Source organism: Diadema antillarum, unplaced genomic scaffold (assembly GCF_040938485.1).
Source record: "Diadema antillarum isolate AM-2024a unplaced genomic scaffold, OU_Dant_1.0 scf00000211, whole genome shotgun sequence".
Classification (NCBI taxonomy): Eukaryota; Metazoa; Echinodermata; class Echinoidea; order Diadematoida; family Diadematidae; genus Diadema; species Diadema antillarum.
Genome location: NW_027271100.1, coordinates 2,681,406 through 2,701,640, shown reverse-complemented (window position 1 = coordinate 2,701,640; position 20,235 = coordinate 2,681,406). Strand labels below are relative to the sequence as shown.

General features: G+C 39.1%; 1 protein-coding gene across 2 annotated transcripts in view; it reads left to right on the top strand.

Annotated features, from left to right (window-relative positions):
* LOC139724347 (uncharacterized) overlaps positions 1 to 15,618 on the top strand; it is a 43,934-nt gene extending 28,316 nt beyond the window's left edge. For both annotated transcript variants that reach the window (XM_071635499.1, XM_071635500.1), the window contains 5 exons: positions 1,900 to 4,564; positions 7,364 to 7,463; positions 9,320 to 9,479; positions 10,613 to 10,694; positions 13,187 to 15,618. In XM_071635499.1, coding sequence (XP_071491600.1) covers positions 1,900 to 4,564; positions 7,364 to 7,463; positions 9,320 to 9,479; positions 10,613 to 10,694; positions 13,187 to 13,342 — 3,163 coding nt within the window. In that variant the 3' untranslated portion in view covers positions 13,343 to 15,618. The remainder of the gene's footprint in view (positions 1 to 1,899; positions 4,565 to 7,363; positions 7,464 to 9,319; positions 9,480 to 10,612; positions 10,695 to 13,186) is intronic.
* The last annotated feature ends 4,617 nt before the right edge of the window (positions 15,619 to 20,235 follow it).

Below are 20,235 nucleotides of genomic sequence, written 5' to 3'. Positions count from 1 at the left end.
AGGACTCTCTATTCTATGTTGAAGTTTACCTGCAAGACTCTCTTTTGACAAATAACTTCACATAAGTTGCTTGGATTACAACCTTACTTGGGTCATAGGTGCACTGGGGGTACCTTCATGTTATGGTGCCGTTGGAGGTCACAGGATAAGGTCAAAGGTCATTTGAGGTCATACGTCAAAGTTTACTTGTAAGACTCTCTTATCACACGTAACTCGACACATGTTGCTACAATGGCAATCAAACTTGGGTGATGGATGCACTGGGGGTACCTTCATGTTATGGTGCCGTAAGAGGTCACATGATAAGGTCAAAGGTCATTTGAGGTCATACGTTAAAGTTTACTTGCAAGACTCTCTTATCACACGTAACTCAGCACATGTTGCTACAATGGCAATCAAACTTGGGTGATGGTAGATGTCTCTTGGGAAGTTGAAGGTAACCACAAGGTCAAAGGTCACAGACAGGGGTCAACAAATTTTTAGGGCCCAATGTTAAGTTTTTAGGGTGCATTTCGTTTATGGCTCATAACTTTTGATCCCGTTGTCCGTTTGTGACCAAACTTGGATGGTAAATGTCCCTTAGGGTGTTGGAGGTCACCACAAGGTCAAAGGTCATAAGCAGGTCAATTAACTTCTGGGAGTTATAAAAAATATTAATTCCTTGTACGCGAATGGGCGAGACACAATTTGGCACTTGCCTTGTTTTACAATGCTGGTCCGATTTTCACCAGCCCACCACATACAATGTTTGTCATTGCCCCAGTTTGTCCTTTCTTGCGTTGAACATGTAATGTGGCACTGTGTATTCATACAGTAGTCACCAGTACTGTCTTAGCAGGTATTGTGGTTATAATTGTGGGTATAGCAGAAAATTTAGATGTCATTTTGGTAGTGATGTTAAATCTGAAGTTCTCCTTCTTCCATTCTTACATTATGTCTTTCATGTTACTCTTGATAAAGTCGCCGACATGAAAGTCTGAAAAATGGCAAAATACAAATATTTATCTAAAATTAGAATATTCTACTATTCCTCAGAAATAAAAAGTTCTGTATCTCAACAACCTCCTTACCAGATTTCAATCTTTTGAATGTTTTGAAACTTGATTCATGAAATAGTAACTGGAACTCTAAGGTCTGCTTCTTCATAGCTGTGAAAGAGTCGATCCCTAGGATGGCAAATTTTACGCAGATGGTGCCATCTGTACACTGTATGTCATTATCATTGTGGATAATAACTTGCATAAAATGCTCTGCGGATGCGTTAATGTAGGGGGCTAATAGTTCACATTTGTTGTACGTATGTACTTGTCAAGTCTCAAACCAATACAAAGTACATGTATGGCAAATCCCAAGTTGGTGACGTGTACACTAGTCTTTCCAGTGTCTTCTTATTACTTACATGGCTACATGTTATTAGACACTGTTCCAAAAAGGCCAATTATTTGGTCATCCCATCCCTGTTGCATAGAAAGATGCAATCAAACATAAGTTAGGTATTAACCAATCAGAATTGAATATTCAAAGACTTATGTTTGATTGCAACTTTTATGAAATAGGGCTCTGTATTCTACAGATCTTTTACTACTGTGGTCACACCATTCGTTATTTTTTTTTGTAATCTTCAATCTCTTGATGTAATAAAGGTGATATTGTAATATTTAGTGATTGCATCTTAAGCGGTTCTACGTGTAGACAGGTTTATCGCTTTCTAATAAATTATGATTTGAAGTGTTCTTAGAAGTGTAATCTCTCTTGACTTCGCATTTTAGATATTGAAACATAAGACCGTAAGTTGTGGTCAGGAGTGTGAATGGTAACATACATATATTTTCACAGTGAACTCCATAAGAGATTGACATCCAGTAGTGATTCTGAGCCTTTGTTGTCTTATTTTTCCAGGTACTATGAGGCCTTTCCATCACTGAGTGATAAGACAGAGTTAGCTGCGGCTGACGTCAAGCCAAAGGGAGCATGGAAATTGAAACCCAAGCGAAACAACTCAACTGGCTCCATATCTGCCAACCCCTGCATCAATCATGACTTGGACTCACTGCCTAAAAAGAGTTTCTCAGCATCAGTCTCTCGTAGTAGCTCTTCTCCTGTTGCTTTCCAAGAACGTCATTATCAGCGAGCTCAAAGTCTGCCTAACAATCTCTCCAGAAACAGAGTCAAGAGCCCTACATTTGTCGTTCCAAAGTATCAGGGACGAAAAGGTCACCGCTACAATCAGAGCCATGAGAAGGGTTCAAAGCGGCACAACAGAGAACGGGAATTCTCCAGTCGTGGAGGAGAGCGAGGCGATGGCAGATATGCAAGAAAAAAGGGGAACGTGTTTCCTGAATGGTACAGCGAAAGTGGGGAAGGACTGGCAGACATGTCACTCTGGGATGGCAAAGAAGCTGGTCTGACAGATGATCCCGATCGTGCTGTCCTCACAATGGAAGCCAAGGAGAATACAGATAAAGCTGTCATTGAGGAGGAGAAACTTGATGAGGCAGTTAGTACCATGGTTGAAACCCTGTGTCGTAGCATCATGGAAGAGTGTGATGATGATCAGCCTTTTGTGAAGGGCTCTCCAAATGGGCCTGAGCAACTTGCTGATGATAGTGAGAGGTGCCTGTTTGAAAGACATAATAGTCTTAAGGATTGGCGTGCAGGTTCCACAAGAATTGCTGACACTGATTATGAGGCCAGCATGGCTCCCACCACAGTCGAAGGTCAACTGCACCCTTCGTCATCCATCTGGGAGAAGAATCTTGTGCCAGGGAGTCCATTGTGCATTGGCCATCTGGAGCCCTGGGGAGATGATGCAAGATCTTGCCTGCCTACAACAACATCCATCACTGGTACCAACTCTGCCGTCGAAGCTTGTGCCTGCCAGCTTTCCAGTGGACAGACCAGCCCGCAAAGTTTGCTGGAAGATTCTGCTGCTGATGAGGCTTCTGACACAACGTCTTTAGCTGAAGAACTTCGCGTTGACATCAATCACCACCAAATGGACAGTGCTCCAATCTCGCCCCGCAATGCCCCCATTGGGACTGGTCGTAACACGGACAGTCTCTTGAGGATCTGTGACCACACCCATGCACACTCCCATCCCTTCAACATCCATGGCCCACCAGGACAGGCAGGTTCAACTTGGGGTCTCCCCAGTGATAGCTCACAAAGTGTTCAGCCATGCACACCTGTCATGTCTGGTTTACCCAGTGATCATTCTGTGAGTGCTGATGAAGACAGTCTTGTGCAGGGGATTTGTTCGTCTCACAAGGACAGCTCACTTCTAAACATGAGTGAAGCTCATTCATTGGACATGAATAATGCCATGTGGGCCACATATGAAACCAAGCAACCACAAGTCAACCCACCCAAGATTGTAACATGGGATGACAGTATATTTTCCGGATTCCAGCCAATGTCCAAGGTATCTGCTTTCATTGAAGGAGGAGTGTATGGCAGTCCATACAGCAGTCACAACAACAGCCAGTTTAACAGCTGCTCCACGAGTCCCTGTAATGATAGCAGCATCAGAGAGTTGTGGGAGAGTACACAGAGCAGAGCAGAGGGTACACAGAGCAGAGAAGCTTCATCAGTTTGCTCACTGGAATGTCTCTTAAGCCCTCAGCCATGTGGTGGGGCTTCATGCTCTATTCAAGATGAACAGAGCATCATTGAGGACAGTCTTGTAGATAGCCCCAAATATCTCTGTTCCAGAAGCTCTTCACGTTTTGAGTTTGCACGAAGTATCAGTGACATAGAAAACAGTGGCAACTCAAGCCCTCGTGGAACTGAAACTGATGAAATGATATCTGAAGATGAGTGGGTTGAGGAGGTTCCCAGAGATGGTCATGAGACAAGCCTAGTAGATCTCAAAGGCAAGCTTTCTGAGCATTGTGACATCGACCGCACCCCTCAAGACAAATGCTCTGGTGTCAGTTCGGGAAGTGTGAATAGTCAACATGGCTCTTCAGCCAATAGTCAGCAAGGCTTATGTAACAGTCTTCTTGCTTCCGGCAAAGGCACTGTTGTCACTCAGCATCTACTGTCGGCAGACTGGAAGAGAACTGATGCCACCTTTTCTGAACCCATCCAAGATCCGCATTCCCAGTCCTGGGGCAGTGCCATGCCAGCAGGCTCTTCGCGTCAGCAGCTGATCTCATCAACTTCACATTTCAAACCGATTCAGCAAGGGTTCACCAGCAGCAACCCCTTGACAGCACAGACCTTTGAAGATGCATCTGAGACCCAGCAGTATCAGCAGCCTGTTGCCAGAAGCAAAGCTGCCCAGCACCAGGGGCCCCTCAGACAAGAAGCCAATGTGTCAGATACATCAAGAATAGTCCTGCCTGGATATACAGGATCTGCCTTTGAGTCTGGTACCAGTGCAATGTACCCCAATGCATATAGCAGCAGTAATCCTGTCCAGCACAGCTATTACTCACAGGGGGCTGGAGCCGGTGTTGGTCCTGGCATTGGTGATCCTGGAGGAGGGAGTGGCTGTATGGGAGACTCCTGGGGCTACTTTGGCTTCAAACCTGGCCAGCATCTTGATCCTGACATGTCTAAGGTACACCACAAACTCTTGCATGCTTTATTCTTTGCACTGTTTACTGTTTGTTTTTGCATGAAACATAATTTTACATGGTGATGATTAGAAACTACCATAATCATCACTCTTGAAGTAACTTTCACAGTAATTTTCTCTCCGTCTTCTTTCAGATATTTGAAAGCACTATATCTGTTTGTTTACTAGGAAGGTTTTATTGCATTAAGATGTGAAAAGAATATTTACTGTGTAAGCAGTGTTTTGTAAGAATATGATCAATGCAGCAGAGGAAGATATTGCATAAATGTGCTTAACATACACAGGTCAAAGTCATTGTTTTGGTGCAAAATTCACTCAGCAGAGTTTATCATGGACATCACTGTGAACTCACCATATTTTAGATTTTGCTCTTGTCTTGTTTATTTATGAATGGTACCATGCATTTGAGTGTGGTAGAGAGTTCATTTAAAAGACAACTAGTTCAGTGATTTCTAACAGGCAATACTTTGACTGTCTATTTCACTCAGATTTTGACTGCTCCATTGATTTCCTGTGTACAGATCAGTACTTTTCCTGTTTCACTGTGAATAATGGCTTGCCATTTGAATGTGACCCATGTTCATGACAAATATTCCATCTTTGACCCCGTTTACAGTGCGAGGCTCGGCCGCGGCAAGGCTGCGGCTCAGCCCAGCCCCGCTTCAGTGTAAAGGCGCAAAAGGCTAAATGCGGGGCCAAAATTGGCCTCGCATTTGGCCTCGCTCTGGAGGTGGCGGTTTTCTCAGTGTAAACGCAAACTGGGCCAAATGCGCGGCCAATTTTAGTCTGGCCTCTAAACCCTCTGCCCGTACTACTTCGCTATTCAGGATATTAACCCCCTCAACGTCGAAAGCTAGTATAGTTTAAAGGGTGTGTACAGTTCTGGTCGAGGTGTAGATTTAGCTTTTAACATTTTGCGAGATATTCAGAAACCATTCTATGAGATGTCAAAGAGCATGCAGTTTTAAGGGGTATCAAAAGTTTATTCGATGAAAATCGGTTTTGAAATGGCTGAGATATCCAAAAACAAGGTGAAACAAAGAGATCCTAATAAAGTTGTGGCATGTCGCCTTTTATTATTAGCACTTTTTTGGATATCTCAGCCATTTGAAAAGCAATTTTCATCAAATAAACGTTGAATCCTTCTTAAAATGACATGCTCTTTCATATTTCAGAAGAGGCTTTTCATTATCTCACTTAGGAATGTTCAAAACATGAATTCCCACCCCAACCAATACTGTACAGTCCCTTTAAGGTGGTTATGTCCTGCAATGGATTTTTCCTTTGGCAAAAACCTTCCGAACGGACATCCAGGTGACAAAGGGTCTGAAAACCAGACCATACCAAATTGTGTTTGTTTACAAGCAGAGCGCCACTACGACAAAATATTGAAAGGTTTGAATTAAAAGCGCGGCCGAGCCCGGCAGTGTAAACGGACAAAATTGCGGGGCTCGGCCCCGCAATTGAGGCTGGGCTCGGCCGCGGCTCGGCCCAGCCCCGCACTGTAAACGGGGTCTTAGTCTCTGAGTGATGAAGAATAGCATAGAGGACTTGAAATACACTTCCACATTCCACAAGACTTATGGTCAAAGAATGATGGTTTGGGGATGAGGCACACATTTTTGCCTAATTAACATAAAAATCTATGGTGTCTCTCAATCGATGAAAACATTACAAATAATACAAACAAGAAAATTACAATGTTCACACTTCTGATTTCGCTCAGTGAAACAAAACTTATTAAAAATTTGTGACTACCAGTTAATTGAACTTGACTTCATTAAGAACACTTGGCCATTACGGAAAAATTTAAGAGCAAAGCCACAAAATAATTGAGGAGGAATAAATGTTTAACAACCTGTGCTGACCTGGTATAGCTTACCTGTTTCCTTAATTTTTATATAAATATTACAGAAATGAAAAGAAAAACCAAAGAGGATGTGAGGTGGATGTTTGTTTCTTGATGGTCCCCTCTAGCCTTGATATAGTTTTTCTGTGTTTCATGATTTTACGGGCTTCATTTCACTTCACTCCACATCACTGGTACTGACAGAGGGGAACCCCTTTTTAGCAGAGGAAGTCATGTTTCTGTACCCTGATGTAATATGAGCTGACAGGGGAATTTAGAAATGTTGCTTCTAATATCCATACTGGGCTTAATAGTGCTCTTGTGTCTAGACGTGCAGTTGGATTACAAATTCTGACCCCCAAAATGTGCACTACATTTGTATACCATGACAAATGCAACAGTCTTTTTTCCCCTTTCTTCTTTACTATTCCCTTACAAATTATACAAAACAAAAGCACATAATGACCTTGCAAGGTATGACCAAACTATTGGAATTGATGCCAAATGAGTAAGACAGATATTGTATGACACAATGACATTTTGAGTGATAACACAGCCAAGTTGCTAGCAATATTTTGATTTAAGACCAGTTGTATATATTTTAAAAGAACACAGGTTTTAAATCTACAGACTGAGGTTTATGTGAATTTTTTGATTAACATTTTTTAGGAAAGAAGACAATAAGAATAAGGCCGTTATCAGAAAAGTAGGCATCTGATGAAAGTTGCAGATAAGGTGACACCCACCACAACAGCAGCAACACGGTATGAGTTACACATGCAATACTGTATGTGACAAGGCATGAATTTTGTGTTTGTCAATTTACGAACATCTTTTTTGTTTATGCTTGTATATTGAATTAGTACAGGCCTCGTGACAAATATTGCACAACCCAAGCAAATAATTTCCTTGTACGGTATGAATCATTGCAGTTTGTTGAAGATGATGACGTGTTTCTCCATGAGGGCCTACTGGTAGACCAGCCTCTTGAGATACACCCGCATCGTCTCCAGGGGCAACACAAGAAAAGGGGTGAGTCTATGTTCTGTAAATGCGGCTGGAATATCTATCCATCAATGTGTCATCATTATGACGTTTTCCCTTCCTGATGAAAACAGCATGATTTTGATAGCAATCTCTACATTCTTATGGCATTAACAGAAGCTCCTCTGTAGTAAGAATTTTAGAAAACAAGACAACTTTGTCTATGGGGTAATGTATGCAGTAAGAGAAAGCTGAACTTAATCCCTTGTGCCCACCTCGTGCACACTCTAATGCAAAAATAAACAAACAAGCAAACACCAACAATAACAACAACAACAACAACAAAGCAATATTACTGCATAAGTTTTACTATGTAGACTTTTAGGTCTCTTGGTCCTAACTTAATGGGATGTAGCTTTTCAGTAGAGCACTTTGTTCCTACGGCTTCCAGGGGATATTCTTAGACCATAGTCATTTTCAATTAGTGCAGGCTTTGGTATTTTGCTTAAATTGACCGATTGAAATGACCAATAGAAAGTGAAAACATGAGTTTCTGCCATCATTCACCACTGTTAGCCTCCTACATGTATAGCTCACAAAGGCACACATGTACATCTTTCATTTGTAAGAAGGATTTCAGCTTCACTGAAGCTGAGGAATTGGTGATTTGAAAGAACCGTTGCAGTCTGGTGATTTCTGACTTCCTGAATCATGAGACCTTTTCAGATCCTTACGCATTTAATTTTCGTACAAAAGAAATGTGAAATGAAACCCGGAAGTTAGAAATATTAGTCACTCCCCCCCTTTACAGAATTCCTGATCCGCCCCTGTTTACTGTGTTTATGTGTTGATAATGTTAAGCACTGCCCTACGCACAGCAGTTTAATAGTCCTTAACCTGTTGATGATGAGTCCTAAGTATGTCTACGGGACATGCATGTTATAGCAAGGTCAAACAGAAATGGATGTTGATTGCTCCCAGAGACAAGTCTCTGTCATGTTAGCAATTAGGAGGGGAGAAAGAAGAGATGTCATGTATGAAGAAACTTGTGTATGGAATCTATCACCGTAGACCCTTCAGAATTGATGCACATGGCATTAGTATGTGCACATACAGTAGCAGGGGAAACTGATTTGTGCTTCTGCAACATTTTCTACTTTGAAAACCTGTGGAGTGAAGCAATAATTAAAGTTGTTCCAGAATGTGTTCCATCTGTACTCGGTCCGCAGTGACAGTACTCAGCAGCCACATTACTCTTTACATATGTTAGAAGAGAACCCATCCCTGTTTCAAGTAAAGTTGTGTCTATTCGAATTATTCTGCACAGCTGTTAAAGTGACATAAAACCAAATGGTCTTGTTCCAATGTTGTCTCTTCAAAGTTCATAGTAAAAATAATTTGTTATGAAAAATGCAAAAGGCAGTTTGAAAGTGAATGTCACCATCAGTTATAATGCTCCCTTGCACTGCTTCATCAAGCCAGATGCTTCCCCCTCCCCCAATGTATGTAGATACATGTGTAGTATACCGTACATGAAACATGGAAGGGCCAATAGTAAGTCTCAGTGAATTGCAATATGCCATGCTTATTGCAGTCATTTATGATATACTTTAACTATGGAATGACATCCCCCCCCCCCTCAAAAGAAATAATGTTAAATGAATAAATCAACAAATCAAAATAAACAAACCAGGAGGCATTTAAGAATGGACAATAAGCAAACTTTGGTAGGAAATATTTTAGGAAGAGTTCTATGTGTTTGATATAAGTAAAGGAACATGTTTATTGAAAAGTGGTACAAGAGATGTATACACAATGATGATAGACCAGGATTTGATGTCCCTCGTGATTTCTTTGTCCCTTTTAATGCTGAAATCCCTTTCCTTTGATGTGATGGTTCTTAGGTCAGGCAAACAATGTCTGCAAGGAATTTCTGTTAGGCCAGTGCAACAACAGCATGTGTGGTTTCTCCCATGTGGACCCAGGACATGTCACATGTGGACAGTGGCTGGAAGGAAGGTGTCAGAGGGGATCACTGTGCCAGTTTATGCATGGCTATCCCAGGTAAGTCATGTGACAAACCATAGCACTATTACACCAGGTGAGCATGCGTAACAGATCTATGTCCCAAATTACAGCCTTTTTTCCTCTTTCCTCCTCCTTCATGCTCAGTATTCAGTGTGGTCGACAGGCCTACTGAAGCTTCAGCTTTCTGAGAAGCCTAAGTTTACAAGTTTACACATTTGCATCAATGAAACTAGTGCTTGGTCAAGCTATGTTTGGTCATTGTTGAAACTCAAGACTAAAAAACTTTGCAGATGAGCAAGTCTTCTCTCTGTCTCTATTTCTCAGAATGTGTAAATGGGTTTGAGGAAGTACTGTACCTCTATTTGATTCAAACCATGCTAGTGTGTGTGTAATAATGCACTAAGTCAAGTTATGACTTGCAGTCCCCTTTGTTTGCTTTCTCCCTAATTACCTGGCCAATATATGCATTTTATCTGTGATAAAAACCTCTCAGTTGTTTGTCTTGGGGAATAATTTTCCTGCTACAGCATATGAATTTTATTTGAATCTTTCTTATATTGCATTGCAATGTATGTCATGTAGCAGTTTTGCTGCATAGACCAAATAGTTACAAAATTATATTTGAATCATTTGTTTGTGACTTCAATTACTTATCAGTCTTGATAGTTGAGAAAATGACTGTGGATATTGTGAGAATGGTAGTGCTACAAAACATGAAGGATGATGTTCTAATCACATTTCTTATCAAACATTTTATGGCAGTAGAAACTACCCACATACTCTTATGCATTCATACCTTTTTTTTTCATGGGGGGGGGGGGGGGTGTGGTATTTACATGAGAAAGAGTTCCTCATATCATACTTTTTAGAGCCATCAGAAGATCTGTAAGTGAACTGAGGGAAGAGTCAGGATTATATTGTATTCTATACTGAGTTCTATACTGAGTTAGTGTATATATATGGACATATGATATGACTTGGCAATACAACCATTTTTATACAAACAAGTTTTATTGATTGCAACTGATTGATAAATTGCCCCACATTGACATAACTTTGGAAGAATTTATAAGAAAGGATTTCTGCTGAAAAATGCAACATGTGACTGTTTGTTTTACATCCTCTGCTAACATGTCTGCATATCTTTGTCAATCCTTTCCCCACCCCAGTGATGTGTCATCCCAGTGTAGTAGCCGGGCAGACTCCAGGACAGGTAGTGCTACACCTGATGAAAGTGAAGAAATCTCCTGGGTGAGGATTGAGCCAAGTTTTACATTATACAAAATCTGAATGAAGTCAGCAGGTAATGCTTTATACAGACAAAATTCATACCAAACAAATGTAGTTCAATCAAATTTTTTTTATTAGTACAGATTTCCTTGAAGATTCCAACTTTATACGTATGTAGTTTTCTCCAAAATTAAATGCAGCACAGCTAAGTAGTATCACACTGAGCTGCTGCTCATACTGTTCAATAATGGCAGTGTGTGGCCCATCCTACCCACTAAAGCCCCTTTTACACTTTCACAGATCGCATCACGGATTATCACAGATCGTCGTTCGTGGGTCATCCGTACTGTTTTTCCGGCATGACCGTGTTGACTCCATGAAGTCATCCAGCGTGACCCTTGACCTTCCGCCATGTCCGTGAAAAAAATTGAAGGACAAGTTCACCTTCATAAACATAAGGATTGAGAGAATGCAGCAATATTAGTAGAACACATCAGTGAAAGTTTGAGGAAAATTGGACAATCGATGCAAAAGTTATGAATTTTTCAAATTTTTGTGTTGGAACCGCTGTATGAGGAGACTACTATAGCTTATGAGTCATATGCGTACAACAGTATAAAGAAAATGTAAAGAAAATTTAACATATTTTCACTTTTTTCGCATAATAAAAGAGCACTTGACTTGCCTCTTTCTAAGGGCAGGGGGAATAATATTACCCATAACATATGTCGGTGACGAGTCAAGGGAATGTGTACTTTTTTCAAAAGATGAAATTTTGTGAAAATCTCTTTATATTTTCCTTATATTGTTGTATGCATGTGACATCTAAGTTATTCATACACTGCCGTAGTCTTCTCATCCAGCGGTTACTGCACAAAAACTTCAAAAATTCATAACTTTTGAACAGATTGTCCGATTTTCCTCAAACTTTCAATGATGTGTTCTACTAATATTGCTACATTCTCTCAATCCTTATGTTTATGAAGGTGGACTTGTCCTTTAAGCTAGCTTAATTTTTCATCCTAGACATCACGGATGAAAATCAATCCGTACTCTTCAATCATTACTTCTCCATCCATTGATACAGAAGTTTCTGTATATATGAATTAGTTGGAGCACTGTGTAATAGTAGACTAGGCTCTTGCCTTTTAAAGGGGGGGGGGGTGGTGGTGGTCCCAATTTCAAATCAGATCAAGTACCTATGTCCTTGGACAAGACGTCTTTACCTACGATGTCTCTCTCGACTCAGGTGTAAAAATGGATACCTGGCAGTGCTGGGGTAAAAATGATAATGGAAAGGAAGAGGCTACATGGAATAAGTAAGACCGTGTCATAATCACCGCTTAATTGGGAGGGACTGGGAGACAAGTTTCTCCTGTTTAAGTGGTACTCCAGCCTAACCGGTGGATGGTATAGGCCTCTGCAAACCACACAACATGAAGTTCAGTATGTGGGCATGACACTAAACCATGCACAGTTATTAAACCCACTGATAAAACCACAGCAACAAGTATACACACGCTAAGACACACAGACACAAAACGGCGATAAAAAAGACTCAACAGTCTCGCAATTTTGCACATGCATCATCAAAACAAACCTTCCTTCCTTTGATTCACAAATAACCCATTTTATAGAGTTCACAGTACCAGCAAGTTACGATGCCTATGACCCTTTCTATGCAGAGAAAGAGGCAGCACTGCTAACCTTAATGTATTAACAACATGCACATTCATTACGCGATGACACTGACTGCACACGTGACAAACACATTTATGCCTCTCGTTACGCTGTCTGCCACACACAAGCATACTATGCACAAACAGGGAGAGTATGGGCCTCACGTGGGGAATGCGACTCTCCGTATCACACTGAAAGGGGTTGGTAAGTGGAGGAGTAGAAGCTGACAACACTTGATGTGACCGCCTGCACTATGTCCTACTGCATTAACAGCAAATCTTTAGACTGTGCAATCAGCATAATCTGTTGGGAATTGGTTAGAAATAATCCTGAAAAGGAAATTAAATCCTTGCGATTATTTCCAAGGATTTACTTACTATTTTTAGACATTAATGACAGGCAAATGAAGTTTTTCAGCCAGAATTTGTCCGGATTGAGTGGTTTGTGGTTCTGATTAAGCGGTGGAAATAACATATGAAAACTTTGTTACATCCAAATTTTGTTGCACTTGAGTGGTGTCCCCGCTAAAGTGGTTTGCAATGAAGGGTTGAGTACTCAATGATTATTACAAGTCCTTCAAGTAAAGAATATTGATATGCCTGTAGGACCCCTGTCGAGGTAGTTACGCTGTAGCTAATGACATGTGGGAATCTGTAAGGGGCACCACAAAAGATAACATTGAGAAAACATTTAATTTGAGAGAGAACCATTCATCCATAGCAGCGTTCCCACTTTTCAGTATATTTAGCTTGACTGCAATGGATGAGCTCTGAGATGAGAAAATCTTATAAATGATTTTATTCTTATGCATGAAATTCTCCGCTCCCCCACAGGATCAGCAGAGGGGAGGTGTGCCGATGCCTGACCTGCTGATGTTGTCTGGATACCAAGGTGCTGATGGTGGTTTGAGGGCGTCCTCCAACCAGAGAGAAGGAGGAACGGAACACATCCGATCACAACCTATCAAAATATCCTCCAAGACCAGATGACGACAGCTTCGCTACCAGTGTTGGTAGTGTAGTTATAGTAGTCTATGGTATTTATGAAATACTTATCTGGTTTTAAAATGTTATGCCTGCACTATAACAATTGTTTTGCTTTGGAAATGTGCTGTATTTATGAGTTCATCTACCGATGAATTCATCAACCCACAGTAAGAACTTTAATGTATGAAAAAAAAAATACACAAAAAACATATTGCTTGACTTCTGTATGTTCGTGAACATGTGTGTTTGATGTTTTTGGAAGGCATTCTTCAAATGTTTGTAGCACCACAAGGTTCGTGCAATCTAGAGTTGAGACGGAGAAAAGTGTCAGCTCAGTAGTTTAGTAACATACCACTGAGCATAAACACAGACTGACATTATGAGCTCACATACGTACTTAGAGCAGTGAGCAGTGATATGAATTTTGTATGATGCTGTAAGCGCAGCATGCATGGGTGTGTGTAAGGCTTTCCATGGTGTACTATGTTCCTATAGAGTATTACACCTGTCATTTCTATTTTTTTTCCGAAGACCAGTATCAAACCTGCCAAGGTTCTCCCTGCTTACATATTAATTGGAGAAAAGAAATTGAATGAATTGTAATATCTTCTCAAATTGTGGAGCAGTCACTAAGTCAGGAATACCTTTTCTAGAGGAAAAATAACCCTTTTGTCAAAAGAACATGTTACATTTTGCTCATTTTTGATTATCAATTTGGCAGAGTAAATCCAAGCACTTGACCCATAGTTCAAATACAGAATGAAATGAGAAGATTGTGGCAATGTTTTTGAAGAGACAAGAATTCTCTCTCAACATTGCCTATGCATCAGTAATTTTACACCATGAATTTTAACCTGCTATATAATGGTGACACTTTAGAGTTTATCACTGACAAGGAGCCCTGAATGAAGCCAAAGTCAACATGCTGTGCTTGGATGTTATCAAGAGCCTTGACCAGTGGCATGATATGATAGGACTGCAGGGTTGGCACTGGTGATAGCCAAGGCTTTGACGTGAAGGCAAGATTTAATGACATCCCTGCTAGACATTTCATGATCATCAGCACACTTTTCTTCTCTTCTGGTGTTAAACAATCATGTTGTAGTAACACAATGTGTGCTTAGTAAAAACCATACATCAGCCATAAGGACACAACATTTGTAATTTACTCAATAGATGAGATGCTTTCTGTGATAAAATGGCAACAGATATATGTTTGAATATTATTTGTTGTGTTAGACAGTAGCTCCTGTATTGATAGAGTATCCTAATTTTCATGAGAAAAATGAAGAGAAGTTCAGCACTGTGGAACAAAAACATAGTTGTGGTGTAGATATACAACTTATCTTTATTTCATGTCAATTCAAGTGTAAACTTGAAATGTGCCCTTTTCTCATGGAATTACATGTGCATCTATTGAAATAGTGGAAAGGGTTTTCCATTTTTTTAGTTCGTATACAAAAAAAGTGCATTGAGCACTTCTTTTTATAAAAGAGATTGATTGGTAAGAAAGCAGGGAGCTGTTCAGTGTTGAATTAACTCTTGACGTGTGAAGGGGTCAGCAAGCAAAAGCAAAGAACCAGGATGTAATAAATGCGAGATGCCAGAAGCTGCAGGATTTAAATCTTGAAATGGAATTGATATCCAAGTATGCAAAATTGTACTTGGGATATTTTGTGTGATTTATTTAGGCAGGGCAGTTTAGAGGAATGAAGTCTATGCATGTTTGATATTGCATCAGTAGACAGCTGTGGCTCTGTCATAGAGGAATCTTTATGGGCAGATTTCATATGGAAAGAAATGAATGTGTTAGAGAGGGTATATGGGTAGACTGGAGTGCTGGAAAGTTCTAAGTAATGAGGTCAGCTGGACCTGTGTCTTGAAGTGGCAACCATTTGTGTGATTATTGAAGTTTTCTATATTTCTAGGAAAATACATGAAATATTTTGTGAAATTTTGGAGAAGCCATGTTACCTTCTATCTGTCTCAATGTGTAAACTACATAACATACTTTTTATCTTGGTATATATAGTGATAGTGTATTTTCAATGAAACTAAAATGATTGCACCTAGTAGTGAACAGAGAAGACAAATCGTCAGAGAAGGTGCTGGTTAGTGAGCTTACAGACACATGATAAAGTTAATGAGGAATGAAGTTATTGGATGATTAATTCCAACACTGTGGCTGTCTGTGTATCCATATGGTCAGGATTTTGGTGGTAGTGCAGCATACACAATGTTGACTCAATCTAAAACTCTGTTTTCAAACCTGATGAAATCATATCTATATCCACATCCCTTAGTCATGAGGAGTTCTTAATTCATTTCCTTCATTGTTTCATTCTTTGAGAATTGCTTTTCAGCCACAACTTACCAGAAGTAGCCACATCTTCCAGAACTTAATCCCCAAATCCCAAATCAAGTGATACCTGAAGACTTGGTGATTCTAAATCTGGAAGGCAAGTGTGTAGATAACAGAGATACAGCTGTCGAGTGAGACAGTATTTCTGTAAGACTACGTAGTGGCAGAAGTGAATGGGATTTATGCAGCAAATGATGGTTAGGGCAGTCTACATTCCATGTAGGGAGATTTTGAGAGAAAAGAAAATGTATGGTTGATGTATAATACTGAAACAAAAAAAAACTGAAAAGATTGGAATGAGTGTGCATAATGAGTAAATGCAAGCATCAAACTTAGTGATTTAGACATTACTTCTTAAATGCAGTGATGTTTGTATGAGTGTCATAGAAATTTGACACTTTTCTTGTGAAACACATTTGTATACATTCATTCTTTGTCTCTTTTGTTGTATTATGCAAGGCAATAAGGAAAAAACATTTGTTTTAATCTTCCTTTGCCTCAAGGCTTCTAGAGTCCGATGTGACAAGTGTACAGTTACACTGTTACAGTCAGTCTATATATCAGACTATGTTAATCTTATGCCAAATTTTGTTGTGATTTGTGCTTCAGAAATGTGTTTACTGTAAGTTTGTGTGTGTGTGTGTGTGTGTGTGTGTGTGTGTGTATGGATGATATTAGAATAGATACTAGTTGTTCATATACTGTATATGTACTAGTCAACCCTTCCAGTTAGAATGGCATGTCATGTGGATCCTATGGATGATATGACAGTGAGACTATTGCTGTTATTATGCTTCTAACTTTTTGTTGCTGCTTTCTAAGTGTGTTGAGATATATATGATTATGGTATATATCATTATGATATGTGTAGGCATGTGAGCATGGGAATATTTATGAGAACCTGTCTATCCCAAATATGAAATATTTGTGATTGGTGCTAGGTGGATTTGTCTAAAATTAGAAAAGAGTAGATGTACTTATGTTATTTAATATTTGTTTTATTCAACATTTATTGAAATGTTGCATACATTCTGAAGGTCATACTAGATAGCCTATTCAAATAAATCACATTTGTTTGATTGATGGTAATATTGTTCTGTCAGCTACTCGTATTGCATATCATAGTCATTTAGGTTTCAAAATGTTTGTTTGTCTGGTTTGCAAGAGACAGACGGGCAAACAAACAAAACAAAGAGTTACCGTGACGACAAGGTAGGGTTAACATGTTGCCTTCTCAGAAATTCATCTAAGATATGTGAAAATGTGAAGAAGAAGAATTTACCAAGGACAGTGGTTGAATCATGATCTGACCATACTGTGTGATCATATATGCATAAACATCAACAACAAATATTTAATCTTTAGCTTAAATGCATCCATTAAAAAAAAAGAAAAAGAAAAAAAGATCTGTTGTTAGCACTGTCATTTCTTAGATCTTGACATTAATGTTTGGTATTTAACACGTCATCCTATGATTCATCCTTTGTTCCATTTCTTTGTGTAATACTCATTATGTTAAGATGGTTTGTTTACGGACATATGCAATAATTCAGTAGCCTTTAATGGTTTCAGAAGATTTCGTTTCATATTTGTGTATGTAAATAGTCAAGAGTTTATATTGAAATGTAAAAGTACCATAGCATTTCATTGCTTGGAAAGATATTTTTTGTTCTGTTTATGAGGTGACCATTGTTTTGTTCATGTTATGAAGTTCATTGTATAAAGTTTTTGTTGTTGCTTAAGTCATTGATATTTGCATGCAATATGTTTTGCACTTTCAAGTGTTGAAAAATGTGTGGTTTAGAGTTTTGTAATTCACCCATGTATGTTTTAGTCAACATTGAAAGAATATGAGAATGAAAACACACAGTGAAGTTTCCTTTAAGTGGTAGGAAAGAAAAATTTTGTAATGATTAAAACTGTGATGGCTGTGTTAATGTGTATGGTAAATTAGGCATAGATTCAAGCTAGCCAGTCATTCTACACATGTATAGATCCATGATGCACCTATTTAGGTCCATATATTGTAACTGTTCAGCTATACGCATGAAAATGAAGGATCTAAAAACTGAAGGAAAAATGCAAAAAATGTAATCCCAACATTTTCTAGATATGTAGGTGTTGTCATCCTGCAGTTTGTGGTGGCTGAAACACTTTTATGTGCTTTTTCATAGGAATGTCGTGATTTGCTCCGATATGTTCACTTTTGTGTGTGGAATGCTGTGAGTTAAAAGGAACTTGTAGTTATTTGTGATTGGACTGTTATTTAGATTATATTATGAGTCCATGCAAAGGGATACAAATTTGTGGAAAAGTTGTGGAACTTTTCAATATGAGCATCAGTAGTACGTTGGATTCGTGCTTTGTAAGAGCCACAAAATATGCAGTCATTTTGCAGAATATTCATGTATAGTTGTATCAAATTCATATCACACTGATAGGCCTGCCATTAAGATTGTAAACAATATCATATATAAAGTAGAGTGTAAATTGCTGCCATGTGATTATAAATATTTGATTTACGTCATCCACCATGTGACTTCTCCCCCATTACAGCAATGATTCTGGTTGATTTTTGTTACATTCAAAATGTTTGTAAAATTCTCAGGATTATTTAACTTTAAAATGTTTTAGTTCACCTGAGCCAAATGATTCAAGTGAGCTATTGGGATTATTCATCATCATCATTGTCTGTGTCGTGTTGTGCATCGTGCATAAACTTTTGTGCACATTTTCAGCTGCTTCTTGAAAACCTGTTCACAGATTTTTTGCAAACTTGGCAGGTAGCATCCAGAGGTGGTAGGATCTTAATTTGTTTACATAGGCTTCATACAACCACCACCCCCTCCTCAGTCTTTTATGGGGACCCAAAAGACCCCAAATTAAAGAATCTCTAAAGATCTTCTCTAGTAACTAGAAGTGGTAGAGCTTATTTAGTGCAATGAGTAAGTACCTTGATGACTTTGGCTTCAAGTTTGTTCATGGCCAATCCAATGGTGCCCCCTTCGGGGTCGGGGGTTCAAAATTTCATCTTCTTTCTTAAAAATGCATCATCAAATTGCTACCAGTCTTGGCAGGTATTTTTACTGGGATAATAAAATATTCTACAAAACGGCACCATGTCCCACTTGGGGTCCCTAGGGGGCCCAGTCACCCCAAAGTCAAACATTTTGTTGAAAAGTCTTCTTCTATAAAACCAGAAATACTCTAACATGAATATTCTGAAATCAGAAATACTCTGAAATACTATGGGCATAAGTGAATTATACTTTCAAGTTTATTTATGGCAGATCCAGGCATGACCCCATTTGGGCTGGGATGAAATTTGGTGCCAGTTTTCACTCTTTGATCTTCATTTTGAAAACGTATGGTCATATTTTCCACAAACTTGGCTGGTATCATTACCAGTGTGATAGAATATTCAAATGGACACCATACCCTCCTGATGGTCCCCACAAGCTCCCCAAGCTTGCTATGTTCTTCTTGAGTAAGTAGTCTGCAAGAATGCATTGAAGGCAAACTTTCGATACTCAGGTGAACAAGAGACTCCCAAGTCTCTTTTTATTAGTAGTATTGTGATAATTGTTCTTGCTATTTTTGTAGGGGTATGTTAACATTCTGCAATTGAGCACAATGTAAATCACTTCTTGATCATCATGTCATTAAGGCACTCCTTAAACTAGAAAGAAGCACATAAAACTGGCTACATTACTCATTGCATGTTGCTTTTTCACATAGTCTTTGTCATCCAGGCAGTGTTTAAGTAACTTTTGCTGTGAATTCTTTTGATATGCATGCCAGGTCTCTCATAGAACTGTGTCTAAACACACAAAGTTTTACATGGAGGATTTCCTTTGATTTCCTGAATGAAGATTAACATAATCACAATGTTTTCAGTCAAAATAACATGTGTTCTGCAATGTTTGGTCATTCATGTACAAAATGAGAAAGATATCATACTTGGGATCATCATATGCCTGAGTGTGGTTTCTTCCAATAGCTTTATCAGAGGCAGTGATAGGTTTCATGTGGTGATGTACCAGAATGGTTTTGATGTGTTTTTCTATTACATAATCATTAAGTGTAGAACCACACTGGAGACTTCAGTATCAGTTCTGAAAGGAATCAGTATTTCTTAGGCAACTCTTTGTCTTTCTTTCCATGTTATCCAGAAAAAAAAAGAAAGCCCATAAAGGGGATTGGCAAAATGACAAGACTTTGCAAACCTATCCCTGATGCTTGAAGTTGCAACAGGTATATTCCTTTCAATTTCTACTGCATACACTTTAAAAAGTCTGACCAGGATTTACAGGTGTAGATCAATTTAGATTACAGAAGAGCATCCTTGTACCACAAGATTTGCCCCAAAGCTCTGATTTTCTCATTCAGCTATTGTAAGTTGGAATGAGGTCAATTTTAATGAAATAAATCAAACAGTGTGTGTGTGTGTCTGGCAGATTAGTACAAGTAACCTTTACTTATTCAAAAGGAGTGTATTTTTGGTATTACATGTACCGAACAAGGTAAATAGAAA